Source organism: Miniopterus schreibersii (genome assembly GCF_964146895.1).
Source record: "Miniopterus schreibersii genome assembly, chromosome: 14".
Taxonomy (NCBI): Eukaryota; Metazoa; Chordata; class Mammalia; order Chiroptera; family Miniopteridae; genus Miniopterus; species Miniopterus schreibersii.
Window position 1 is genome coordinate 51255549 of NC_138114.1, and position 23500 is coordinate 51279048.

The 23500-nt window shown below is 56.4% G+C and overlaps 2 protein-coding genes across 8 annotated transcripts in view; one reads left to right on the forward strand and one right to left on the reverse strand.

Annotated features, from left to right (window-relative positions):
• Window positions 1-1002: 1002 nt before the first annotated feature.
• On the reverse strand, window positions 1003-16895 carry LRRC27 (leucine rich repeat containing 27). Of its 6 annotated transcripts, none has more exons than XM_081158087.1 (11): window positions 16809-16895; window positions 15806-16059; window positions 14980-15110; window positions 11638-11696; window positions 10867-11019; window positions 9143-9515; window positions 8029-8184; window positions 5076-5172; window positions 3559-3677; window positions 2558-2687; window positions 1003-1376 (listed from the first exon to the last, which is right to left on the reverse strand). In XM_081158087.1, the coding sequence occupies exons 2-11, from the start codon at window positions 15995-15997 to the stop codon at window positions 1248-1250; spliced, it is 1539 nt and encodes a 512-aa protein (XP_081014213.1). In that variant the 5' UTR covers window positions 15998-16059; window positions 16809-16895; the 3' UTR covers window positions 1003-1247. The 6 variants fall into 6 exon arrangements, with proteins under 6 accessions (XP_081014213.1, XP_081014214.1, XP_081014218.1 ...); XM_081158088.1 differs by having other exon boundaries at window positions 16783-16881; XM_081158092.1 differs by lacking the exons at window positions 1003-1376; window positions 2558-2687; window positions 3559-3677; window positions 5076-5172 and adding an exon at window positions 7334-7712.
• A 4584-nt stretch (window positions 16896-21479) lies between these two features.
• The window catches only part of STK32C (serine/threonine kinase 32C), a gene marked incomplete at its 5' end in the record, with an annotated part of 33120 nt that continues 31099 nt past the window's right edge, over window positions 21480-23500 (forward strand). The window contains one exon of one of the 2 annotated variants that reach the window (XM_081157658.1): window positions 21480-21741. In XM_081157658.1, coding sequence (XP_081013784.1) covers window positions 21480-21741 — 262 coding nt within the window. The remainder of the gene's footprint in view (window positions 21742-23500) is intronic. The other variant, XM_081157659.1, reaches the window with a different exon arrangement.

Consider the following 23500-nt stretch of genomic DNA (forward strand, 5'->3'; position numbering starts at 1 on the left):
CTGGAAGCTCACATTCTGCACTTTGAGCCCTGAGCTCCCTGCAGAGGGACCATGAGGAGAGGCATGTGGGGGAGCCCTCAGGCCCCTAAGTGGCTTGTCACATAGCATTAGGTAACTGGGGGGATGGGGGGGGTGAGAACACTGTAAAGGCCTAGGGAAGGACATGAAAGGAGGGGGTTGGGGAAGCGGGGAGGAGAGCTGACATTGACAATACCTGCCTGATTGGGAGAGAAGGTAAAAGGATTGTCACTAATAGAATAAAAAATACACAACACTTGAGGTTAACAAGGAAAAAAATGGAATCACTGCAACTGGGACAAACCAGCAAAAGTAACAAAGATGATACTGGCGGGAGTAAAACCAAACATACTTGCCGTCCTGCGGGATGCTACCACTGGACATTTCTCTCAGCTTTTCCTTTTTAACCATCTGACAGTGACTTTGACCCGTATCCCGTTTCTAAGATTCTTGGAGCAAAGGGATTTCTAAAAAGAGTGACATGACTGGAGTTGGACCCCTGGGCAGGCTGAGCAGGGAACCCCCATAGCAGCTGGAAAACACCCAACCCAGAGAGCACAGGGCTGATGAAAGCCCCAGAGCTGGAGCAAAGGGAGTGGCCAGCGCTGAGCTAGGGTCCTGGCTTCCCTTCCCAAGAGCAAGACACTGGGTCAGACGGAACTGATTAGCCTGTGTGAGAGAACGCTGAGTTCAGGGCTGATCTGGATTGGGGGGGGTGTCTGGGCAGCCTTCAGGGGCAGGGGTGTGCCCCAGCTGGATTTCACTGTCTCGTGTGCAGGTTGTGAGGTCTGCCACCAGGAAGGGTGAAGGTCAAAGGAGACACCGCTGGCCGGAGGAGGGAGAGCTCACCCAGAGCCCCTCGTGGCAGTGGACTTCTGACCTGGCAGGAATGGGGTGAGCTGGTCTCCCCTGCATGGAAATAACTGAGTCGAGGAAGCTACAGTTATACTTGCGACCATGGCTAGAAATGAAAGTGGTGTGGCTGGTTTCCAGTATTCTCTTCCTTTTAATGCAGCTGAAACCTTTCACGGCCTCAGAAAAGGCAGCTCAGATAAAAACAACAGGCTGTGTGCGCAGTGAGCCACTGGGAGAATGTGGACCCTGAGACCCCAGCACACCCGAGATGGCACCCGAGGAAGACAACCAAGTGCCGAGCCGACTTCTCGGCTGGAGATGTTTGTCAGAGCACGCGGAGCTCTCTCATAGTATTTGCAATCATTCTCAGATGCTTAATATTTCGTGTTTGAAAACATATTCTGAGGATGCAATGCTGGCAGGCACAGTGGATGGTCCCCAGGGAAGGCAGGGTACCCACGGCTCTTGCTCAGTTTCATGACTTCATCCTGCAGCTTTCTGGCCTTGAGGGAGGAAAGAAAGGGGCAAAGTTAGCCTGGCGGGCAGGGGTCATCCTGTCTCTATTCAGATACACTGTCCCCTGGAGGGCCCCAGAGCCACGTCCCCAGAGGCCTACTCATTGCTTGACCTTCCCCAAGGTGACCTCCCCCCAGGGTCCACCCAGGTGTCCTTCACACAGCTGTATGAATAACTGCTAGTCAAGGAAGGGATAAGGGAGAAACCGTGCTCCTGCTCATGTCACCATAGCTGGCACCACCCCAACTGCAATCCCACCTGAGACTCACTCCTGCCCTGGGAGGTGGGGCCGAGACTGCCACCTCATCCCACAGACACAGAAATAGGACCCAGGCTGCCTAAGGTGGAGGGAATCCCCGAGCCTGGAAGCAGGTGTGGGCTCTGCTCCAAATGCCCTGTCCCCGGCCCATCTGTTAGGCCAGATGGAGGTGACATGGAGAATGAGGCAGGTGGCCCTTGGGTGGCAAGTGGCCAGCATCAAGGAGCAGGCTCTTTCCTGCCTCTGCCTGGAAAAGCTGGCCACTGGTACCGTGTCTACAGTGCCAGGACCTTCCTGTCACAAGGAGGGCCTGTCCTCACTGCCCTCACCTCCACCCTCAGCTCTGTCTCCTGGGGCATAACCTGGGCTCCACCTGCAGCCCAGGCCCGTCCCCGGGAGCAGACCCATCACAGCCAGTAAACTGACACTTGGGGTTTACATCCTCAAGAGCCGCAAACATTATTCGCTGCTTATCCCCTGGTTACATTTTCTTTCCTAAAATGATTGTGTTCTTTGTGGAATTAAAAACATTCACTTTACTTTCTACATACCTGTCGCCAAGACCCTACACAGACACTGGGAGCGTCAGCCTGTGGCCCAGCAGCAGCCCGCATGGCCCCGCCAAGCTCCCTGGCACAAGCCCTCAGGTGACGAAACCCCAGGCACACCCCTGTCCCGCTCCGCTGATGAACTGGAAGCTGCTGCAGAGGCCACCAGGCGGGACAACGCAGCTGAGGGCTTCCACGTGGCAAAAACATTTTCTTACCCTTAGACCAAGTGATTCTGGAAGGCACACGAATGCCTCCCATCCCACAATGTTAGCGAATTCGTGCTCTGAAAAGGCATAGCAAGTTCCCTTCCATTTTTAATAAAACAATTTATTTTTAAATGAAGCGGACAAATACTTACAATCTTCAGATCCTCTGTCGCCTTCCTTATCTCCTCGAAAGGCGCGGTCCCTCGAAATGCTTTCCTCCGTTCGTGCATTTGTCGGATGTGCTCTCTCAGCCTTCCCTCTAACTCCCCCTCGTGGACGGCACTGCAGAGACCCAGGGCCACGCTCAGGCTGCTCTTAGCAATGCCTCCTCCGATAGAGGAGAAGGAACCTTTTTTCCCTCCAGGCCAAATCATAGTTCTGGGGCTTGTACACCATCATGATGCGTGGCGACGATGAGGCCACCAGAGGCCACTCGCCCCTCTGTCCAGGAGCCAGCTCACAGACAGGCCTGGGCGACTCTCCCAACCCTTCTGCTTAGTTAAAAGCTGCTGGAATACACACTGTCTTTTAAAAACTTCAAATTAATTAAGATATGACACATTTAGGACACTGCACAATGTGCCACATGATGAAGAGTGTGTCTGTTTTCATGTCAAAAACACAGTTTTAGTAAATCCTCAATCAGAGGAACACTGAATTAAATGAGGATTTTAAATATATTCGCTCTGTTAGTTAGCATCAGGGCTTTGGGTTCATATCCTTTGATTTACACATACTGACATGCAGAGTGGCAGAAAGAGGCCTGAGACTCTCGCGGGAGTCACCGGCCACCATGGGGAGGGCGCAGTCCCACCTCGGCGTGCTGGGGCTGAGAAGGCATGCCAGCAAAGAGACAGCGGGGGAAACCAAAGAAACCTGGGGCCCCTGCTCCATGGAACACAGCTGCTGTTCCATGTGGGGAAGGGTCCCTAGGGGTTGCGTGGACATTGGGGGTGAGGGGTGACAAGTACGGCGGATACAGCAGCTCCTGAGGGTGGGGACCCATCCTTCAGGCTATTGTTCTACCTGAACCCCAACATGCCTGGACCTCTGCTCATTAGATGCTGGTGGGAACCAAGGCCTCTGAACCAGGGCGGGGTGGGAAAGATAAGGGAGCTGAGCCCTGGGAGCATCAACACCCCCCAGAACCAACCTCAGCTCATTTCTTGCTTGCAGTGACTTCTCTTTGCTTTGTCCCCTTTTTCCAGGTGGATTCACTGGCGTTTTCTCACTGTCTAGCAGATCTGTGGCAAAGGGAATCTTGGATGTCACCTAGGAAAACATTAACAAGATGTTCTCAGCAATCCACAAAGACACCGCTGTGAGCACAGACAACTGTCCATGAGGAGACTGATAAATGGCTGTCAGAGAACAGCAGTCCCTACACTGGTCACCCACCCAGCCTCGGCCTCAGCTGTCGGCCTCAGGCTGGACATCCTGTCGCCTGGGGTGAAGGGCCAGGTACAGAGCAGGGACCAGGCTCAGAAGGCTCCCGCAGCGACCTGGTGACACCCACTGGAAATTTTCTCAGCACAACACACAGAAAACACACGCTCTGCAATGGGCCCAAGTCTTTCATGCAGACGTGACCATGTTTTTAAATCTCTAAGTTTCAAGCTAAAATATAAATGACAAATAGAAAGCCTCTGTTATCACTGTCTGGTTGGAGCTCCCTTGCCCTCGCCCTGCCGGACACCTGCCCATCCTGTGCTGCCACATCAGGAGCTTCCTGAACCGCCCCTCGGGACGTGGCCCTGGGCCATAGCAGGGGTCTGCAGAGAATGTGCTGGATTTGGTTTTTCTTTCATTAACAGTGCCGTCCTGCCATCCACTCCCTACTGGAGCACGTCCGTGGTGGTGTAGGTGTAGGTGTAAGTACTCGGGGAGCAGGGAGGGACATGTGGGGGCTCACACTGTCCCTGCAGTTTTCCTGTTGCTCAAAGTTAGTTCAAGATGAACTTAAAATAGAAACAGAGCCCTGCCAGTCAGAGAGGCCACCTGGCTGTGAGGTGGACAGCAGCTCAGGGCGCCTTCCCCCAGACTGGGGGGGCACAGAGGCAACCCTGGCCCTGTGGGGTCCCACACAGGGGACATTCCTTAATGAAAGAACTGAAGGAACATCATGACTAAGTTCAAAAGCTCACATGCCTCACTGCTCGCAGGAGATAAGAAAGCCGGCACATCCAGGCCTGCAGTCGCCCTGTCCTTGTCTGGGCTCAGACCCTCACAAGGTTTGGGAAAGAAAAGGGAAGACGGGTGCTGGGTGCCACGCATGACATGGGAGCCGGCGGCCCCAGCCTTGGGAACTGAGGGCATGGGGCTCCTGAACCACCACTTCTTGGCTTCCAAGGTGACTGACCTCCCCGAAGCTGAGAGGACCAAGGACAAAGAGACCCAGCCAGATGCCTGTGGACACACTCAACTCCTGACAGTTCAGAGCACAGACCACCAGGTTCACTGAGCGCCAGCCCAGCCCCATCTCCCTACTCTGGGGCCTGAGGGCCTCCGGGTTCCCCTGTGAAAGGGGGACCTTGGCAGCATCCGCTGCATCGCAGGCCTGAACAGGATGTGTGCGAGCACAGAGCACTCAACCGTGCGAGCTGCTGGCAGTGCCCTACGGCTGCTGTCACGTTGTCACTGCAGCCCCACCTCCCGCCCAGCACTGCATACCAGTGTCCGCTTTGGAGGCAGGAGTTTGCCGAGTTCCTCCTTCCTCCTCTTCATCGTCTGGGCTTGCTCTCGCCACTCCTGCAGAACTCTTCTATCTCTGGAGAAAAGACACAGTCATATCAGTCATGGTTAAAAGCAGTTGCAAAACTTAAAGGATTTCTGCTGTCAGTTTTAAAGCTTCACATAAAAGCCCTTTACTTCTGGTCCATCCGACGTCCAGAGGGCAGACACTAGCCTGACATGCTCAGCATTTGGGGCGGCTTCTGAAATGCACCCTAAGGAGAGCTGGGCACATCCAATCTGTCCCAAGCACAAGCCAGGCCCTCCCCGAGCCCCTGCCAGGTGAGACATCAGATGGCCAGGCCAGGGCTGTGGCCACGAGCCCCGGCATCCAAGGCCTTCAGGCACTCACCAGTCACCATAAGATTTGAAAGAGCCACTGAAAAGTCAACTTCCTCTTAGACACTTGAGTTTCACTGTATAGAGTGAGCACGTGTCTTTCCTCAGTCCCCTCACCTGTGACATGGCCATGCCCTCCCCATGCTTTGGCAGGATGGGCTCCATGTTGGCATGGTGTCACCCACTGCACCGTGATCTCCCCGCAGTCATACCCAAGGTGAGTCACTGCCCACAGCTTAGAGACAGCTTATGGCTTTGGAGATGGGATGGGGTCCATGGGACACCTCGCCTGGCCCAGGTCTCCATCTGCCTGTGTGAACTATTTCCTGGGTCTTTCATAGCTTCTGGTAGTCGGCACACCTCACCACCTACCCCCAAATCTCGCCCCTTGTCTCCCCTCTCAGCAGATGGCCCCCGGCCTCTCCCACCTGCCTGTGTCATGGGCTCTTCCATCCTCAGGGCCTTCCTGGGCTCTGCCCAGCTGCCCCTGTGAGGGCCCGCACCTGTGCTTGGTGCTCCCTGGGATTAGGTGCTGGTGGGACCTGACTACACCCTTCCCAGGCTCCCGTGAGGCACGGGGCTGGGCCGTCAGCTGTGCTTTGCTGTCAGAGCCCGGTGAGGGCCAGGCACTCCCCGCACCTTGCAGAGGCCTCCCCGCCCAGGCTGCTTTCTGTCCCTGCCCCTGATGGCTCTCCTGCCCCCAGCTGAGCTACACTCCCTGGTCCTCCACTCAGCAGTCCCGCCTAGAGCTGTGACTTTGTGACCTCAGGTGCCGCCTTCCCAGACGAGGCAATCCGTCCTCACGTCCATACTTCTCCGAAACGGGATGGAAGGGATGCCTTCTTGAGACTCACGGGGTAAAATTCTTAGGAGCCACATGTGCACAGACAACCAGGTCCACCAGGAGTCTAAGCCACAGAACAGGCCTCCCACACTGGCACCACTGTGGCCACAGAATGTCACCAGGGCCCAAGGCAGAGAAACCAAGAAGAGAGTTTGCACTTGCCCTTGGTGCTTGAGATCTTACTTCCACAGAGTGTGCCGTGTCCTGGGCACGCCGAGCCCACCTGTGATGGCCTGGCTACCCCGAGTGCCCGCACCCACCATACCACCTCCCCACCCTGTGCATCGCCATCAAGTCTGGCCAAGAAGGGGGAAGGTGGCTGGGGGGGGGACTCACATGAGAACAAGGGCAGAAGTGCCTCTCTAAGGAGTCCAGAGGCAGGTGCCTGAGGCTGGTTTTAGGAACTGAAATCAGGGAAAAGGCAGAAGCAAGGCATGAGGGGTGGGACCTGGCTAGACCCAGAGAAGGGAGGTGCAGGGGGGGCCAACACAGTGTGGGGGGGCAGGCACCCTTGGTGGTCAGGAGTGGTTGGGGGCAGCTGGAGACATTGGCTCTAGAAGGCACCTCTGGTCAGACAGACTGCCTCGCCCTACAGAGCTGCCCTGCCAAGCCGCCTGTGCTTGGTCCACACCTGGGCCCCAAGGTGGAGCGGCAGGTGGCTTCCAACCCCTGCAGCCTGGACTCCAGCTAAGGGACACTTTGGGGGGATTTCGTGGGGGTGACTGTGGACAGCTATGGCTAAAGACCAGCATAACCCCAGGAGCAGCCCAGACGACGCCCCAGAGTCTGAGCCTCGCTGTCCTGGGCTGCATCCCTGCCATCAGGGTGACAGCCCAGGGGCAGGGACATGGTGTGCCATGACCAGTTCTGAGGGCCAGACATCCCCCACCCTTTCACTGAAGGAAAAGAAACCAACCAGAAAGTAGGTCTGGTGGCAGGAGGACAGTTGTGCGCCATCAGAACTGGGTTCGTGACAGTCTGCATCCATCAGGGCCCGAGAGAAGACACACTCACGGGTGGTTCAGCAGGGTTTATTCACAACGGGCTACTCACCGGGGAGGGGCAGAGGGCCCCGGGGCAGTGCGGGAGACAGCGGGGCGGGAGACAGCGGGGCTGTAGCCACCCCGGAGTGGCTGCCCGGAGGAACCCAGGAATGAGAAGCGTGGAGCTGGCCACTGTGAGGGACCTGGCCAGGCCCAGGTGGCACTCATGGGGCGGGGCGGGGGAAATGAAGGTGCTGTCCTCCTGCTCCCCCTTCTCTCCGACCTCCTGCTGGGACCCCCCACAGGCCAAACCCAACCAGGAGGTGAGGGGTCCCCGGGCACTGTGGACGAGGCCCATGCCAGCCGGCCTCCCAGGGCCCAAAGCACCAGGAAGACGGGCGATCAGCAGAGCTGGAGGACAGAGGACATGGCGAGCTCAGGGTGACCGCAGCAACAGCAGCCCCAGCGAGGCAGGGGTGGGAGTGAAGGGACAAGCATGTTACTTTAAAATAACGTTCTTTAGAAAAGATCTGGCAGCCAGGCCGCTGAAAGGAGGGGCGGGCGGATTACGGGAGAGTAAGGCCGAGGAAAGGACAGGAAGCAGGAGCAGGGGGCCGCCCTCCCCAGACCGCCCCCCGCAGGGAAGCAGCGCAGAGAACACAGGCCGCTTACGGGAAGGCGGCCCGGGGCCGGCGCTGGGCCTGTGGGCCCCGAGCCCGAGCCTCACCTCCTGCGCTGCTCCGTCAGCTCCTGCTTCTCCCGCAGCTCCCTGAGGGCCACGGTGCGCCTCTCCCCCAGCAGCCCTGCTCCCTGCGTCGCCGTCGCCGCTGGGTGCGCCGACGCCAGGCCAGGCAGGGAGCCCTTGAAGGAGGGTGTCTTCTTTCTGGAATTATACAAGGTTTTCAGCTGAATGTCTAACAAAACCCTGCGTTGAGCACACACCTGGAAGACACATGTTAGAAAACACACAGTCTGAGAGCAGGGCTTCTGGGCCACTGCACGCTGGGCCGGCTGACAGGGCCACCGACGGCACTGCCCTCCACTCCCACCCCCAAGCCGTCAGGTATCCCCAGGGCTGTGGGCTCTGATAGGCTTCCCGAGTGGCCTGGGTGATAAACGGAAGGAGGAGGCTTCTAAATAGCTTAGAACAGTCTTGCCTTTGAGTGGGTGACACAGGACTGAGACTGTCACAAGGCTGAGTCTAGCCAGGCTACTACAGAAATCTAGCTGAATTAGGTGCTTCCAGCACCTCCACAGTTACGATCAGTTAGTAACACTTTAACATTTTTTATTTTGAAAATTTTCAAGCCTACAGAACAAGTGAAAGAAAAGTGCAATGAACACGGGACACCCTTCCTGGAGATTGAAGGTTTCCAATGTTTTCATTACTCAACCCCAGCCTTCTCACACACCACACAGAGACACCACACACACACCATGCACACGCATCACACACACCACGCACACACAACACATCACACACATCATGTGCACACATCACACACACCACACACATCACACATATGCACACTCAACATATGTACATGACATACAGACGTGCCACACATGCCGCACAACAGCACACACTACAATACACTATACACAGACCATACGCTTATACACACACACACTCAGACCCACAGGATTTGGGCTTTTCTCTCACGTAGCTGCCTCCTTGGAGCCGTGCTAGGGTGACTTTAACCTGAAGCCAGGCTGGGACCACTGCATAACCAGTGACCGGCAATGTGGACACACATCTCCCTGATGTTTTAAAAGACAGTTGCAAAGTAGTTTTCAACTTTGCAAAGATCAGATGACGCCCCTTGGCTTCGGAATCGTACCTGCGGATGCGTGTGGGGCTGGGGCGCGCCTCGCCCCGGGTGCGCAGCATGGCCCGGAGGTTCGGGGGCAGCTCCGCCGGCAGGAGCTGGTTCTCCAGAACGTCCGCCTGCTCCTTCTCCACGATCTCCTGCCGCAGCCTCCAGAAGCGCCTGATCTCCTCCTCGCTCGGCCACTCTTCCCAGGAATCGGCCACCCGCCTCAGCTCACTCAGGTCCAGTTTCTCAACAGGTGGGAACGGGTCCCCCATTTCTCTGAACCTGGTCTCCTTGGGCCCCTGAGAATTCGTGATTTCTCTCTTGGATGCACATTCTCCAGGTAGGTCCAGCAGGGGATGCGGCAGCTGACTGAGGTTCATTTTAGTGGGTGAAATCCCTAGTAAAATAAAATCCCGATTCAGTTGGCTCCGCTGCAGCCCCGGCCCCAAGACTCAAGCAGACCTAGGCCGCTCCCTCCGACCAGGCTCTCACAGTCCATGTAAACTCATGTAAGTAAAGATACTTTTCTGCTTCCTACCCACATCTTTTGGTTATCTTTATTTTTAATCAACATTTAGCCCACATGCCTGCTGTTTTCATCTGGCAATACTTTCATTGACTTTCAGACATTTTTATCTCCAGCTCTAGGTAAGTTATTTCGGCGCAAATTGGCCTGAAATGGATTCATCCACTGTCTTAACCAGGTCCCGCATTAGGCGTTGGAGCCACAGTGTCCCAGAGACGGGGGTCGCCTGGCCCATGAGGCCTCGTTACAGCGGGACAGACACCCTAACGGGCTCTGGCCACACATCCTTCCCAGGCATGTAGCCTCACCCACCCTGTGTGTCCGTAGATGCATTTACACAGCTTTGACCACTGTAAGCTACTTCTTGTAAGATGTGAATTCATTTTCAGCCTTTCAAGCCTAATCTATTTATGTATTTTCTGCCTTTTTTCTTGTCAATCGTCTGTCTATTGTATTAAACAGGTACAGACTTCAATGTAAAAAACAAAAACCTCAACGGGGTTGAAAGGTATTAAGAACGACAATGACTCTAAATGTTTATTACTTATTAAAACATTAAATTCTACAAAATAGTTTTCAATATCAGCGGTTTGCAATTTTTTTTTTTTTAAGAAAAAGCCTTTCTCTAAACACAATGTCCAGGAGGAGAGCTCAGAATATGAAATGGATAAAGGCTTTGATGTCAAATGCTGTCATTACTGTGTGTGCCCTGCATGACCCCATGGACTGGGTCTCCTGTGGGACCCCAAGGGTGGCTGAGTGAGACACACCGGTGCCACACAGGACACAACATAAGCGTGCACCAGATAGCACGCTCCCAATGCTACATGCTCCCAACAGCTACATGCTCAGGATTGGTGTTTTTAAAGAAAAATAGTTTACATAACCAAGCAATTCTTGAAATAGCTACCTGATGATGCTTGGGGGTGAGGACTGTTTTGTTAAATTCATCCCTGTGAACTTTTACCCCAACCCCTCCGACAGCCTCCATCATGGGCACTGAGGATGCAAACCCGTGAGCATGGAGCCAGGGAAAGACACAGTTCCACTGGTCAGTGAGGAGACCTGAGTGTGAACCAGGTGCTGTGAGAGTCCAGCGGGGACATGTGAGGCTCCTATATTCCTCAGGACGTGATTCAAGAGAAGAGGAGCCTGGGCCCTGATTTTAAAAAGCATTCATTTCCGTTTTAATGCAGTTTTTCATAATAATTGTCCTACAAACCTTGAGAAGCTGGGTCTCGGGGGGAGGAGAGCTGGGATGCACAGGCTCGCAGGAAGGTCAGGATGGAGGCTGGGCCTTCCTGCACCACTAGCTGAGGTGGGAACTGCAGAGGGCAGTCTCTCAGGTTCAGAGCTCTCAGCGTAGTCACGTTCCCTGACAAAGAGGAAGAACCATCAGCATTTCACACACTCTCCTGTGCAACGAAAACAGGAGATGGCAGTAACTCTTTGTGCATTGGGGGGGGGAAATCCTATTGAGAATTCTGGGTAAAATGATATGACAGATGTCTGAGATTTGCTTTTAAAAAACCCCATAAAACTCTACAGGGAAGACAGGTTCCATAGATTAAGACCAGTCTGGTTACAAAATTAAATAAAGTAAAATAAACAAACAGAAGCAGCAACAACAGTCTTCTGGTATAAATCACCATACAAAGCTGCTATATTATCCAAAATGCCTGTTTTCAGCAACAACAACAAATAAAGCATGCAAAGAAAAGTAAAATGTGACTTATACTCAGGAAACAAGAAGCCAATAGAAACTGTCTTTGAGAAGGCCCACATGTTGGATTTAGCAGACAAAAAATTCAAAGCAGTTGTTATAAACATGTTCAAAGAAATGAAATAAAACCATACTTAAATAAAGAAAAATATAGTAAAATGACTCAACAAATATGGAATGTCAATAAAACAGAAGTTATTAAAAAACCAAATAGCAACCTCACAAGCCCGCTTTTTAAATCACCCTTTATTTTATTATTTTAACCCTTACCCAGCTCCACAGGTAACATTTTGATAGGATTTCTTTCTAAAAGCAAAGTTTTCAAATACCTTTAAAACAAAACAAAATATATATCATTTAAAACATAGAAAATCAAATAACGATCCCTAAACTAAACCACATTTCATTTGTCTTCTCTTTAAGGGGACAATACTACAGACAGTGACCACATGCACGGTCAACTGTCTCGGCATCTGGGCCAAGCTCTCGCCCAGCACTGCTGACATCCGGGCCAGGCACTTCTTGACTGGGAGACTGTCCTGTGCCTGCGGGGTGGTTATAGCAGCATCCAGGCCTGTCCCCACAAGGTGCCAGTACCCCCGCCCCCCGTCAGCTGTGACAACCACAGAAAGGGCAGACATTGCCAAGTGAGCGTGGAAGGGGGCAAACTCTTCCAGCTGAGAACCAGTGCCCAGGCTGCTGGTGCCCAGTGACGGGCTCCCCACACATGGGGTTCCTGCAGTGTGTGGTGAGGGGTCCCAGCGCTTCCAGGTGCTCTGCAAGAAGGTTTTCTGCACCCAAGGACGTCAGGGAGACTTGCCCTGCACGGTGTGTCACCCTAAGAGATGGTAATTCACGTACTCGGGGCTCGGAGTCCCAAAACAGGGAAACCTGGTTTCGGGGTGTTTCTCCCCGTATTTGACATCTATTAACATTACTTGTAAAATTTAGCAAAAAAGAGATCACAGACATAGGATACTTAAAGGCACGGAATAGCAATGTATTGGTTCAATGCCGATGGAGAAATCACCAGTTCATTCCAAACCCCAGCCACAGCTCTGCCTCTGCCTCCTGATTTTCACTTGAAATAAGACTGTGCCACATATTAACGGCAGTTTCCCTTTGTCTTTCCCTTCTCAGGGGTCACCAGCTGAAATCTGGTGTAAAAGGACAGGAAATACCGTCGCTGATCAGTATCTTCAGCCCAGGGGCCTGATGATTTCCTTTCTATTTACTCTCCTGGAAATGCTTTACTTCTGCTGATGTGAAACAGCCACTGGGGAGCATCTGTGCTTCCTGAGGCTCCTCAACAGAACTGCGGGCGGCAAAGGGCCCCACCTGGCAGCACCCAGAACGTTGTTGCTGCTGGTTGGTTTGGGGGCTGGAGCGTGGTAACCAACTATTGACCTGAAAGGGTATCAGGGCTTTTTCCACCTTATATAATAACACATTAAAATATTCTGTGCACACTTTAAATGACAACCATCGCTAATCCATTATTTCATCTCACAGACTTTCCCCTGACATAGCCATCCACAGACTGAATGGAGCCACCTGCCAAAGGGGCACATGGCCGACGTCCACTTCTAATCTCCTGCCCTGCCGGCAAGCTCACGCCTCCGACAGAGAGAGGGAACATCCACTCCAGATTGTTTTCATTAGGCTTTGTGGCAAGTTGAAGGCTTTTAATAAGTCCATAATCACCTAAAATTTATAATTAATGTGTTTCAGGTCTTCAGCAGTCTGCTCCAATTTTAATGATGTAGCGGGTTATGAATCACATGCAAAATTACATCTTAAACAACATCAAGCAGCTGGCTTTTGCTGACAAAATCAAAGAGTCCAAAATTTGAGATCTGTGTACTTATTTTAGAAGAAAAATTGTGTTTAGGGGAATACACTTTATTTTTACCTTTTGAGTAGGAATTGCTCTCCAGAACTGTGCTAATGCTAAGGACCAAAAGCACTAAATTATCCTAAACACAGAAGATGACCTTGTGAAGAACAAGGCCTCCCCGGGCCGCCCTGAACCACGAGGGAGCTCCAAGGACTCGGGAGGTCACTTGGATCGGCTGTGAGGAAAAAGGAGCAGCAGCCCAGAGAACACTCAGCCACTTGTCACACAACCAGCTGTAGACCTGGCTCTGCAGGTGCGTCTGCCCTGGTTGGAGCCAAGGACACAGCTCTATGCGACCAGGGACACGGCTCTCAGCAGGTGATCTGCTCCACAGACCCCACCGTCCCCCAGGGCTCCAGGGAGAGGGCTCCTAGCTCTGCCTCCATCCTGCTGGAGATGCCAGCTCATCATTAAACATTCACTGCTTCCTCAAAGAGCAGGAGATGGCACCAAGGATCAGAGACATTTTCCCTTACTGTTACATGTGACAGAATACTCACTCCTTAAAAACTGCTTTTAAAAATGGTGAGCTATACTCAGGTAAGTGAAGGGCCTGCTGCAGACCTGTGCTCCGCTGTTTCACAGTGGCCTCCTGGCTTCTGCGCACAGTTACTCGTGTCAGAACTGGGGGTCACCCTAGCACACCCCTCTTCCTTCCACACCCATATCCAACCTGAACCCCGGCTCCCGAGTCCGGCTGCAGCTCTGCAGTGTCCAGCCTCGCCTAGCACCACCCCTCTCATGGACTGCAGCAGTGGCCCCCTAAGTGGCCTCACTGATGCCGCTCTTGCCCCTCCGTATAGTGATCTGAAAGCCAAGTCAAATTCTACCCGAATCCACTCAAACCCTCTTTCAAAATGAAATACAAAACAGCAACTTCGGCCTATGACCTTGGCCGACTCTCTTTAAATGTGTCTTTTACCACTTGTCCCGTCCTCTGTTGTACCACCACACTGGCCTTCCTCGGTCCCTCACATCTCCAGCACATGCCTACCCCAGGGCCTTTGCATGTGCTTTCCTTGCCCAGATGCACTGACACAGAAGGAGAGCCTGAAATGTTTCTTGGAAGGTTTTGAAGGTTAAGAAATACCGGCAGGAGGACTGTGTACAGAAGGTGGAGGGGCCAGGAGGGGACGGGATCTCATGGTGAGCATGGCTCCGGGAGGCAATGAGGATACCAGCTGATGGCCAGCTGCTGGGGAGGGCCCAGGTGACAAGCGGAGAGGGAGGAGTGGCATTTGTCCTGGAAGTGGGGGTGCTGGGAATCCCTGGAGTCAGCGCAGTAGGGGTGCGGCAGGAGGGCACACATTCAGTTCTCCAAATAGGAAGAAGTTCTTGTTATCCACCAGGACTGGCACTGGCACACAGGGCCCACAGGAGCCCAGGGTTTTCTGTATTTCGGACCCTTCAGGCAGCTTCACACAACAAATCAGACACAGAACCAGACGCTGCAAAACCCACACGGCCAGTCCAGCAAAGGTACTATGACCACTGGCACCCTCTGTGCTAGCAAGTGTCCTGCGTTTCGACGATAGTTACATGCATTTGTACACTCAGCATCGCACCTCTTAGCCTGCCTCAAAAACACCATTAAACGATTCTATTCTGAAGTCAGAATTCAACCAGGAGAAGGAGCCGACAGACAGCAACAGAGCAGGCACTCGGACATTTTAAAGGGATGGAGGCTTTACGTCTGGACCCTGAGTGCAACTTGCCTGTGAGAGCCAATCCCGGGAGGAAGCTCCTGGATCCTGTTGTGCCGCAGGTCCAGCCACGTGAGGTTCGGCAGCAGCTGGAAGAAGTCTCCCGGGATTGTGCAGAGGGCATTTCTCTGAAGGTGCAATTGCTGCCGGGGAAAGAAAAGATCGCGTTTTGTCAACCAACTGAGTTTTAAAACATGACACATCCTAAAAGCATTTCCAAAAGAGCTACTAGCCACTGTGATCACATGTATCAAGTTAGAAGAAAAACCACAATATTTTACCTTAAGTAGTTTAATCAGTAGACACAAGACTAACGGTGAGAATCGCCAGGCCCTGGGCACCAGAGTTGGAGCTGAGGGCGCGTTCCGACCTGGAGACGCCACTTCACATGCCACCGTGAGCACGTGCCACTTCTACAACACCCCTAACTCCACACTCACTCCCGAGTGTGGACATCACACCTCTCCCTCCTGGGCCCCATGGGAACTCCTCCCAGTGAAGGCACGGCCACGGCCACGGCCACGGCCACGGCCACGTCTGGTCCCAGGGACACATCCAAAGGAAATAACTAACGGACACACACCCTGAGCTGTCTGCTGCGTGTCACCTGTGATCAGCAGCCACACTAGAACAATCCCTACAAGGTATTCCCATTGGCTGGTCCCCGGGCCTGAATTTCTTGTTTGTCGTGAGCAGCACAAAAAGCCCTGAGTTAACCCTCCTCTGTCTTCTAGAATTTCTCTCCTGAAAAGAAGCCGACAGGTAAAAGCTCGGCGGTGAGCTGTTCATTTATGTCTACACAGTGCGTTTGTAAAACCCCGAGACACGCCCCACTTACTTTAAGGGTGGGAATTTTAAGGAAGTCTCCTAAATGGTGAAGACCCCTTTGACTCAAGTCTAGGATTGGCGAGGAAGAAAAGATGACCCCAGCAACACTCTTGTGAACATCTCTGGAGGGGGAGCCAGGCGGGCTCCCAGCCTGAGCCGCACCCCTCTCGGGGTCAGCGGTCCCAGGGCCGGTCCCCTCCATCGGTCAGCTGGGAGGAAGCAGTCCTCCAGGGCCACCGCTCATGGCCCTGGGTCTGGAGTCACCTGGAGACAGGCAGGGACACAACCACAGTCAGGAACAGGGCCACGCTGGCAGGCCGGATGGGCGGGCGCCTCTGCCATGGTCTCACCTGCAAAACCCTCGTTTTAAATAAACAATATCGTAAATTTGACTTTTAAATTTGTAAAATAAATGAATAAATACATAATTCCTGGGATACAAGAAGGTTCAGGTAAGAATGTTGTGCTCCCCACTCCGTGGCGCGGAGTTTTGAGAGGCAATTTTCACTCCAAACGCAAAAATAGGGAGGAAAACCTGAAGCTTCCAAGTCCCCAAACGACGCCCTCCTGCCATAAAACGGGGAGTTAAGGGACCGCCTGAAGGTCAAGCTGCCCAGGAGCGGGGGCGGCGCGCGGCGAGCTCGGGGCCCCCGGGCTCTCCCTGCTCAGGGCTTTTCTGAGTCTCCCACGAGCTGTGGGGGGAGGGGCCCCCAGCCTCCCGCGGACCGTCCAGCTGGGAAAATGTCTGAAAACCAGAGCGAAGCGCCGGGACATAAAATGAGCGGGGCGGGCTCCGCGGGGTCGCCGGGCTGCTCCAGGAGCCCAGCGCGCCCTGCCTCCGTTTCCCCATCGCGGCCCCACGGCCCGCGCGGGGCGCGCAGCCTGCACAGGGCGCTGCCTTCCGTCGGCTGCCCGCCCCGCTCTGCCCGCGGGCTCCGCGCTCCCCTGCGCCCCCCCGCCGCCCCTGCGCCGCCCTCCCCGTGTCACCTGCCGCGCTCCCCCCACTAACACACCGGGGCGCCGCGAGCGCCGGGAGGTGCAGCCCAACAATGCGGGCGGCCGAGCCCACGCGGTCGCCATGGAGACGCCTGCCCTACGGGGGCCCGCAGGCGCCACGCCGCGCCGACGGTGGGTGCGCGCGCGCGGGGGCGGGGGCCGCGGCGGCGCTCAGTCGGGTCCCCGCGCCCGCCCGCCGCCCGCGACGGCCTCGGCCAGGCTGTGGGCGACCCCGAGAGAGCGGTTGCTGGGCGTTCCTGACGCGGGGGACGAGTGTGCCGAAGCCCGGGGAGTCACGGCGCACGAGGGGATGTCCGCGGGGTGGCGCGAGCGAGCTGGGCCTGAGGACATCGGCCCCTGATCAGGACAGCCGCCCAAACGCTCGGGAAAGGTCGCTTTTCAGGCCGGCTGCCCCGGTGGCCAGAACTGGAAAGCCCGCCCGTGTTTACCTTGGTGCCTCAGTGGCAGAACCGGGTCCTCCAGGGTCACAGGGTGCGGGCCCAGCGGCAGCGGGCACAGGCGCCTCGCCTGCAGCTCTCCCCGCGTGGGTGCAGGGCGTGGTAGGCAGGGGAAGTTGGAGGTAAACTGGGGACGGGTGACCTGCTGCAGGCTGGACGCCCTGAGCTCCAGCCGGAACCCCGGGGCGCATCGGCCGAGTGGGTGTCCTGCAGAAGTGGCACCAGTCCTCCCTGAGCCACGCAGGCCTCTCTCAGGGGTTGGAGAGGCGGAAAGCTGCCCTCCTTCCTCCCGCCAGTGAGGACAGCGAGCCGCAGCCACACCTGGGCCCCTGCCCTGCCCTTCCAGGTGTAAAAATATTAGGGCTGCTGCCTCACTTCTGCCCCTCACCCCCCAACCTCACTCAAAATGCCTCCTGTGGCTCAGTTAGGAGACCTGTGGGAAAGGCGTGTTCCCCAAATCACAGGCCACAGTCACGTTTCAATAATTTCTGGTAAGCAGAGCACATTCTCTCATTGAGGAGAAAGCAGCGGCGACAGATGAAGCAGCTTTTTAAGAAACCTCAACTACAAAGACAGAAAATATCTAATACACAACAGGAAAGTCAAATATATTAAATGCTTTCATGTTCAGCATCAAACTAAAAGCTTTCAGAACACAAACGCCTGCTTGAACAGATTGGCCTGTGAGATCATTATTTTCAGGGCATCCGTCTAATTTTCATCATCTTGAAGTTCGCAAGGAACAGGGTAAAAACAATGTATCTTAACACTAGTGTATCTGTTTCCAATTGCTGTTGTAACAAATCGCTTACAACGATCACATTTATCACCTCACAGTTGGGGAGGCCAGACATCTGACCTGGTCTCCCTGAGGGTGGGTGCTAGTGAGGTGGGTAGCTGCTTGTAGGTGTCACATTTGCACACTCAGGACGTTTACGTGCCACCAATTGTTACAAAGCAAAGGAAGAGTTAGTCCAGTGAGGGGGCGGCACCAGGCATGTGTCGCCCATCTACTGGGGTGGGGGGGCTCCTAACACCTGTTCCTGCCATGCCTGGGCCTGGGTGAGTTGTTTACGGGACGTGAACAGTGTCATTCCCAAGCTTATGGCAGTGAGCTCAGCGGTGACTTGCCTCACAGGCCTGCTTCACTCCTCTGTGATGTGGGGCGTCATGAAAAGGCTGTTGGTGCATGGCCGTGAGCTCTGAGTAACGCCATGAGATGCAGGGCACAGTGCCAGACAGGCCGGCCAACGGCCAGGGCTCATCTCGATTATGCCAGGAGGTGGGGTCGTCGCCCCGATCTTACAGGGGAGACAGAGGAGCAGGGAGGTCACAGCAGCCCAAAACAGCCTCTGGATCTGTGGAGGGTCCCCAGGGTGGCCCCGAGTCTCCACAGACACCTAAGGGGAGCACAAGAAGGTGGGGATCCTGCCCAGGCAGGCATGGCTCAGAGGTTGAGCATCGACCTAGGATCCAGGAGATCGAGGTTCTATTCCCGATCAGGGCACATGCCCGGGTTGCGGGCTCCATCCCCAGTGACTCTCTCATCGTTGGTGTTTCTATCTCTCTCTCCCTCTGCTGCCCTCTCTCTGAAATCAATAGAGATATAACATAAAAAAAATTTATAAAAAAGAAGGTGGGGATCCTTCCCCTACAGCAAGACTCTAAAGCAGAGAAGCGAGTTCTCCGTGGGGATCCTTGTGGAGAACCAGCAGGTTCACAATCTGATGAAAACTGCACCAACCACAATGTCCGCTGGCCCCTGGCCTGGGCCCGGCCTCCCTGGAGTGCAGAGGCCTCCACACTTGTCAGACAGGCTGCATGATGTCCCCTTGTCTCCATCCTGCCAGGCCCACTCACCCAACCTCTCCGCTCCGAGCTCAGCACCTTTCCACTGGTGTCAGCTGCCCGGGTAGGGGGTGCGAGTCCATCTGAGGAACAGGCCTGACTGGTTCCTGCAGAGACCCACACCCCTGACCTTGGAAGCACAACAGTGCCACCTCTGCAGGGGAGGCTGTGGACGCAAATGTGTTGCAGAGTGGCCTCAGCTTCGTCGCCTCACAGATGAAGCGGGGAGACGGGAAGACGGAAGCCTGTGTTAAAAAGAGAATTGGGACAACTGCAGGAAGCTAGAAGCAGAGCTGGATTGGCCCTTCTTTCTGAAGACTGCAGGAGAATTGGTATAGGATTGCCTCAGAAGTAAGGGGGGAAGGACCCCCCCATCTCTCCTGCCCACGTGGCCCTTGTCCTTGACCAGCCACTGGGCAGATCCCAAGGTTTAATTTTAACTTAGGACCAGCACTCGGTGCTTCTGAGAGGACAGTAACCTCAGGGGATGGCTCTGGGCTACTCTGTGTCACAGCAACTGGATGGGGATTCTGAGGTCCTGGCTCTCTGAGGTCTGGCTAGCAGAAGTGACCAGCCCCAGAGGCCGAGGGAGGTGTGGGCTGGTGGCACCCTACAGGGGCTCCTCCCTGCAGGCGCGAGCTGAGTGCCTTCCATGTGCCTCCCCGGACGTGGCAGTTCTCAGAGGGAGCCCAGGACAGAGCACTGCGGGGGCTCAGAAGGCTGAGCCCAGTCCCGGGGCTGGGCGCTTGTCTCCGTGCTCCTGAAATTTAACCGGAGACCCATGCCAGCATGTCAGCCAGGCTGGGGACCTGCAGCAGGTGGTGGGTGGGGCCATCCTACCTGGGGCTGCAGTAAAACTAACCCCACATCTCAGTGGCTCATCAGGGTGATCTCTCCCTCGCCTTCCATGTCCCGGGCTGCTGGGCAGGTGGTCCCCTAGTGATGTATGGCCCAGAAATGACATAGTTCACCTCTGCTCACATTTCATGGGGCAAGCAGGTGGAGGAGCCACAATGAATTTCAAAGAGGGGGCGCAAATGTAGCTCCCACACCGTGGCAGAGCCCAGGGTGCTGACGATGTGCCTGGAGGGAGAGGCGGCGGTGACCCTGCATCGCCGAGTGGGGACTGGGCTCTCACCCTGGGGCGGCAGAAGGCCCTCCGGGACCTCACGGGGCAGGAAGGAATGGCCGGCCCTGTGGCCTGGCCCAGAAGACAGAACTTCAGGAGGCGAAGGCTTCCGAAAGTCAGGCAAACAACCCGTAACAGAAAACGGTTCTTCCGTGACAAAGTGTTGGGCGCAGGGCGATAGGCGATCTCACCTGGCGGCGCGGGCGGAGGCGAAGGCGCACGGCGCCAAACCGCGCCTCGCGTCCCCCAAACGCGCCAAAGGCCGTGGGACGTCCGGCGGTCAGCCCTCAGGCCCCTGTCCGACATGGGCAGGGCCAGGACCCTGGGCAGCTCAGGCACGCGACCCCCAGGCCGTCCTGGGGTCCGGTTCAGCACCGGTGCCCTGGCAGCCGCGTTGGGAAGCGGACCAGGGCCCCGGCCAAGGGGACGCGGAGAGCGCGGGTGCACGTGCTCAGCGCCGCCGCCACCCGGGGCACGAACGCGCGTGCGAGCGGGGCGCAGTCAGGCCCTGGGCCGCCGCCTGGGGACGCGCTCGCGCACCGGCCCCGCCGCCGCGCCTCCCCCGCCTGCCCCCCATCCCTCCCGGGGCGCAGTCTCGCGAGCCACGGGCCACCCCAGGGTGGGGTCCGCACCGGGTCCGGCACCGCGAGGCGGTCGGTCCCGAGCGCCGCCCGGCCTCGGTGCGTCCCGAGAAGCGCAGAGCCGCGGGCTGGCGTGTAAAGTCCCCCAGATCCAGCGGCGACAGTCCGAGGGCGGCTTTGTTCACGAAGCGCGGGGTGGGGAGGCCCAGCGGGACCTCGGAGTCTCCGCCGCCCGGCCGGGCGGAGCTTCCCGGTTCCCAGGACTCCATCCTTTGGAGGCCTCCCGGCTACTCCGAGGGGACCGTGGCCTTTCCTCCCTCACCGTTGTCCCCACCGCCCAGTCGGGGCCGCGGCCCCGGGGTCCTTGCGGAACTGGCCCCACCCAAAGTGATCGGCGGATACAGGGCACCGCGCGCCGTTCCCCGCCCCAGTCCCGCCCCGTCTCCGCCCCCCGCGCGCGGCTTCACCCGGTCCCTTTCCCGCCGGCCCCGCCCCGGCCCCGCCCCCGCGCGCTCTCAGGCCGCGGAGCCCGCACCGCCTCCGGACCCGCCGGCGCCGAGGCCGGGCTCCCTGCGCGGCCGCCGCCAGCCGCTCCCGCTCCCGCTCCCGCGCCCAGCCCGGCGGGCGGGCCATGCCCCGCGCTCTGGCCGCGGCGCGCACCCAGGCCTGGCGATGAGGAGCGGCGCGGAGCGCAGGGGCAGCTGCGCCTCAGCGCCCCCCGGCTCGCCGCCCCCCGGCCGCGCGCGCCCCGCCGGCCCCGACGCGCCCCCGGCCCCGCAGCCGCCCGCGGCGGGCCAGCCTCGAGCCCGGGACGCGGGCGAGGCCCGCGCGCAGCCGCGCCCCCTGTTCGCCTGGAGCAAGTGGAAGAAGCGGATGAGCACGTCCATGTCCGCGGCCCCGGCGCGGAGGCCCGTGTTTGACGACAAAGAGGACGGTGAGTTCGGCCGCAGGGCCGGGACTCCGAGCCGCGCGGGGCACCCCACGCGCTCGGGCGGGAGGGCCGCGGCGGCAGGACCCCCGCGCATCCAGACACCGTGGCCACCGGATGGGAAGGCGTCCCGCTTGGTTTCCGAGGAAACTGGCGGACCGTGCCTCCGGTGCCCACGCGTGTCCAGGGCGCCGCCTGCCTCCTACGTGTCCAGTGGCGGCTCCTGGCTTAGGCGCGGCGCCTCCCGCTGTTCCCAGGGCTGTTCGTTTTCCTGTTAGGGGCTGTGTGCGCCTCGGTTCATCACCCCGCACCCGCATTGTGCCCCGCGTGCAGGGGAGGTGCGTGCCCCACAGGTGGCTGGGGGCCCCTGGCCCGCACTCTCAGTCTCCAGGGTGACAGGCGAGTGGCCCCCAGCATGCCCAACCTTTGCATTCGGATGTGCGTTAGAGATGGCCTTGCCTTCCTGGACGCCTTAGGGAAACTGCTTTTCTCTCATGTCCTCCTGCAGATAAAGCTACCCACCCAGAGTACAGGTGTTGCTTGGGTGGCCATAGGGAGGTTGGTGCTGGTGGAAAGCAGGTGACAGGCGGCAGTCCATCCGGACACACCTCCCGAGGCCCTGCTGGACACCGGGAGCCTTTGACTTAGCACCTGCAGGGAAGGTGGCCGTGTGGTGTCCGCCTTTGGGGCACTGTGACACATTCACATACGGCCCTTTTCTACAGATGCCACACAGATCATTTAAATGGTACAGTGATGACACATATGATGTTTTTTGACATTTTCCTAAAATAGTTGAAATCTGCGTTTTTTCATTTGTAGGCAGCCTGCAGAGTATGATGGGTCTTTTATAATTTTAGAGCACAGCTCAGCCTGAGAGCCCAAGCTACTTATTTCTGATAAATAATTTAAGCATTATAGGAAATTACAGTAGTCCGACCTCAGGCCAATGTTGGTGAGTGTGCAGGCCCTGTGCCAACCATGGTCAGAGGGAGTCATGGGGAGCCCGCTGTTGTGCTGGGGTGGGGGCGGGGCCGGCCACCCAGCGGGGGGGGGGGGGGGGGGGGGGGTGATGGTTGCCTGCGCTCCAGGATGGGCATTAAGGACCAGCAACGCGGGCTCAGTGTGATCTGGGACTGGCTTTCATTGTGTTCTGAACTTGGGGACAGCAGAACCCACTGCTGTGAATGTTTCATGTTATATGTTTTTGTTTTTAGCGTAAACGTTCCAAGTAAAGAAAGCCCAGAGAGAATTAGGAACTAATCAGGGAGCAGATTTACGTTTAGCTTCTTACTGCAGGATGAGAACACATCTGAGAAATTCATCTGATTTCAGCGTCTGCTGGTGCCAGCCGAAAGCGGGCCACTCTCTTGAGCCTTCGCTCTGTGCTCTCCGAGCCAGAGGTGGAGAGGCTGATGTGGAACTAAAGCAGGGCTTGGCGAGGTAGGATTTTTCCACGTGCTCAGTGTGTTACCTTTCAGAATTCAAGGGTCGTTAAAAAGGCAAAAAGAACACGGAACCTCCACGGTGCTCACAACCTGATTCGAGAATTAACGCGTCCGCCTCGCCCCTGATTTGCCTGTGGAAGGATGGCCTAGGCACCAGCTGTCTGGGCTTGTGGGGGGTGGGTAACTGATGTTGGCTACAGGTGCTGGCTTTTGAGGACATGTGACCCTCTGTCACATGCTCATCACTGGGCCTGGTGGCCCCAGCCCCAAACTGAACACTTGAGATCAGGAGGCCAAACCTGTCCCCGGGCTCTGTG

Bases quoted from the DNA above. Each gene is read 5' to 3' on its own strand.
- LRRC27 (XM_081158087.1), bottom strand. From the start codon at position 15,997: ATGGAGGGGACCGGCCCTGGGACCGCTGACCCCGAGAGGGGTGCGGCT. The intron at 8,185-9,142 runs GTACGATTCCGA...GTATAATTCCAG, and splicing joins AGCCCCACACGCATCCGCAG to AAAGAAGACACCCTCCTTCA. The intron at 3,678-5,075 runs GTATGCAGTGCT...ATGTTTTCCTAG, and splicing joins TGCCTCCAAAGCGGACACTG to GTGACATCCAAGATTCCCTT.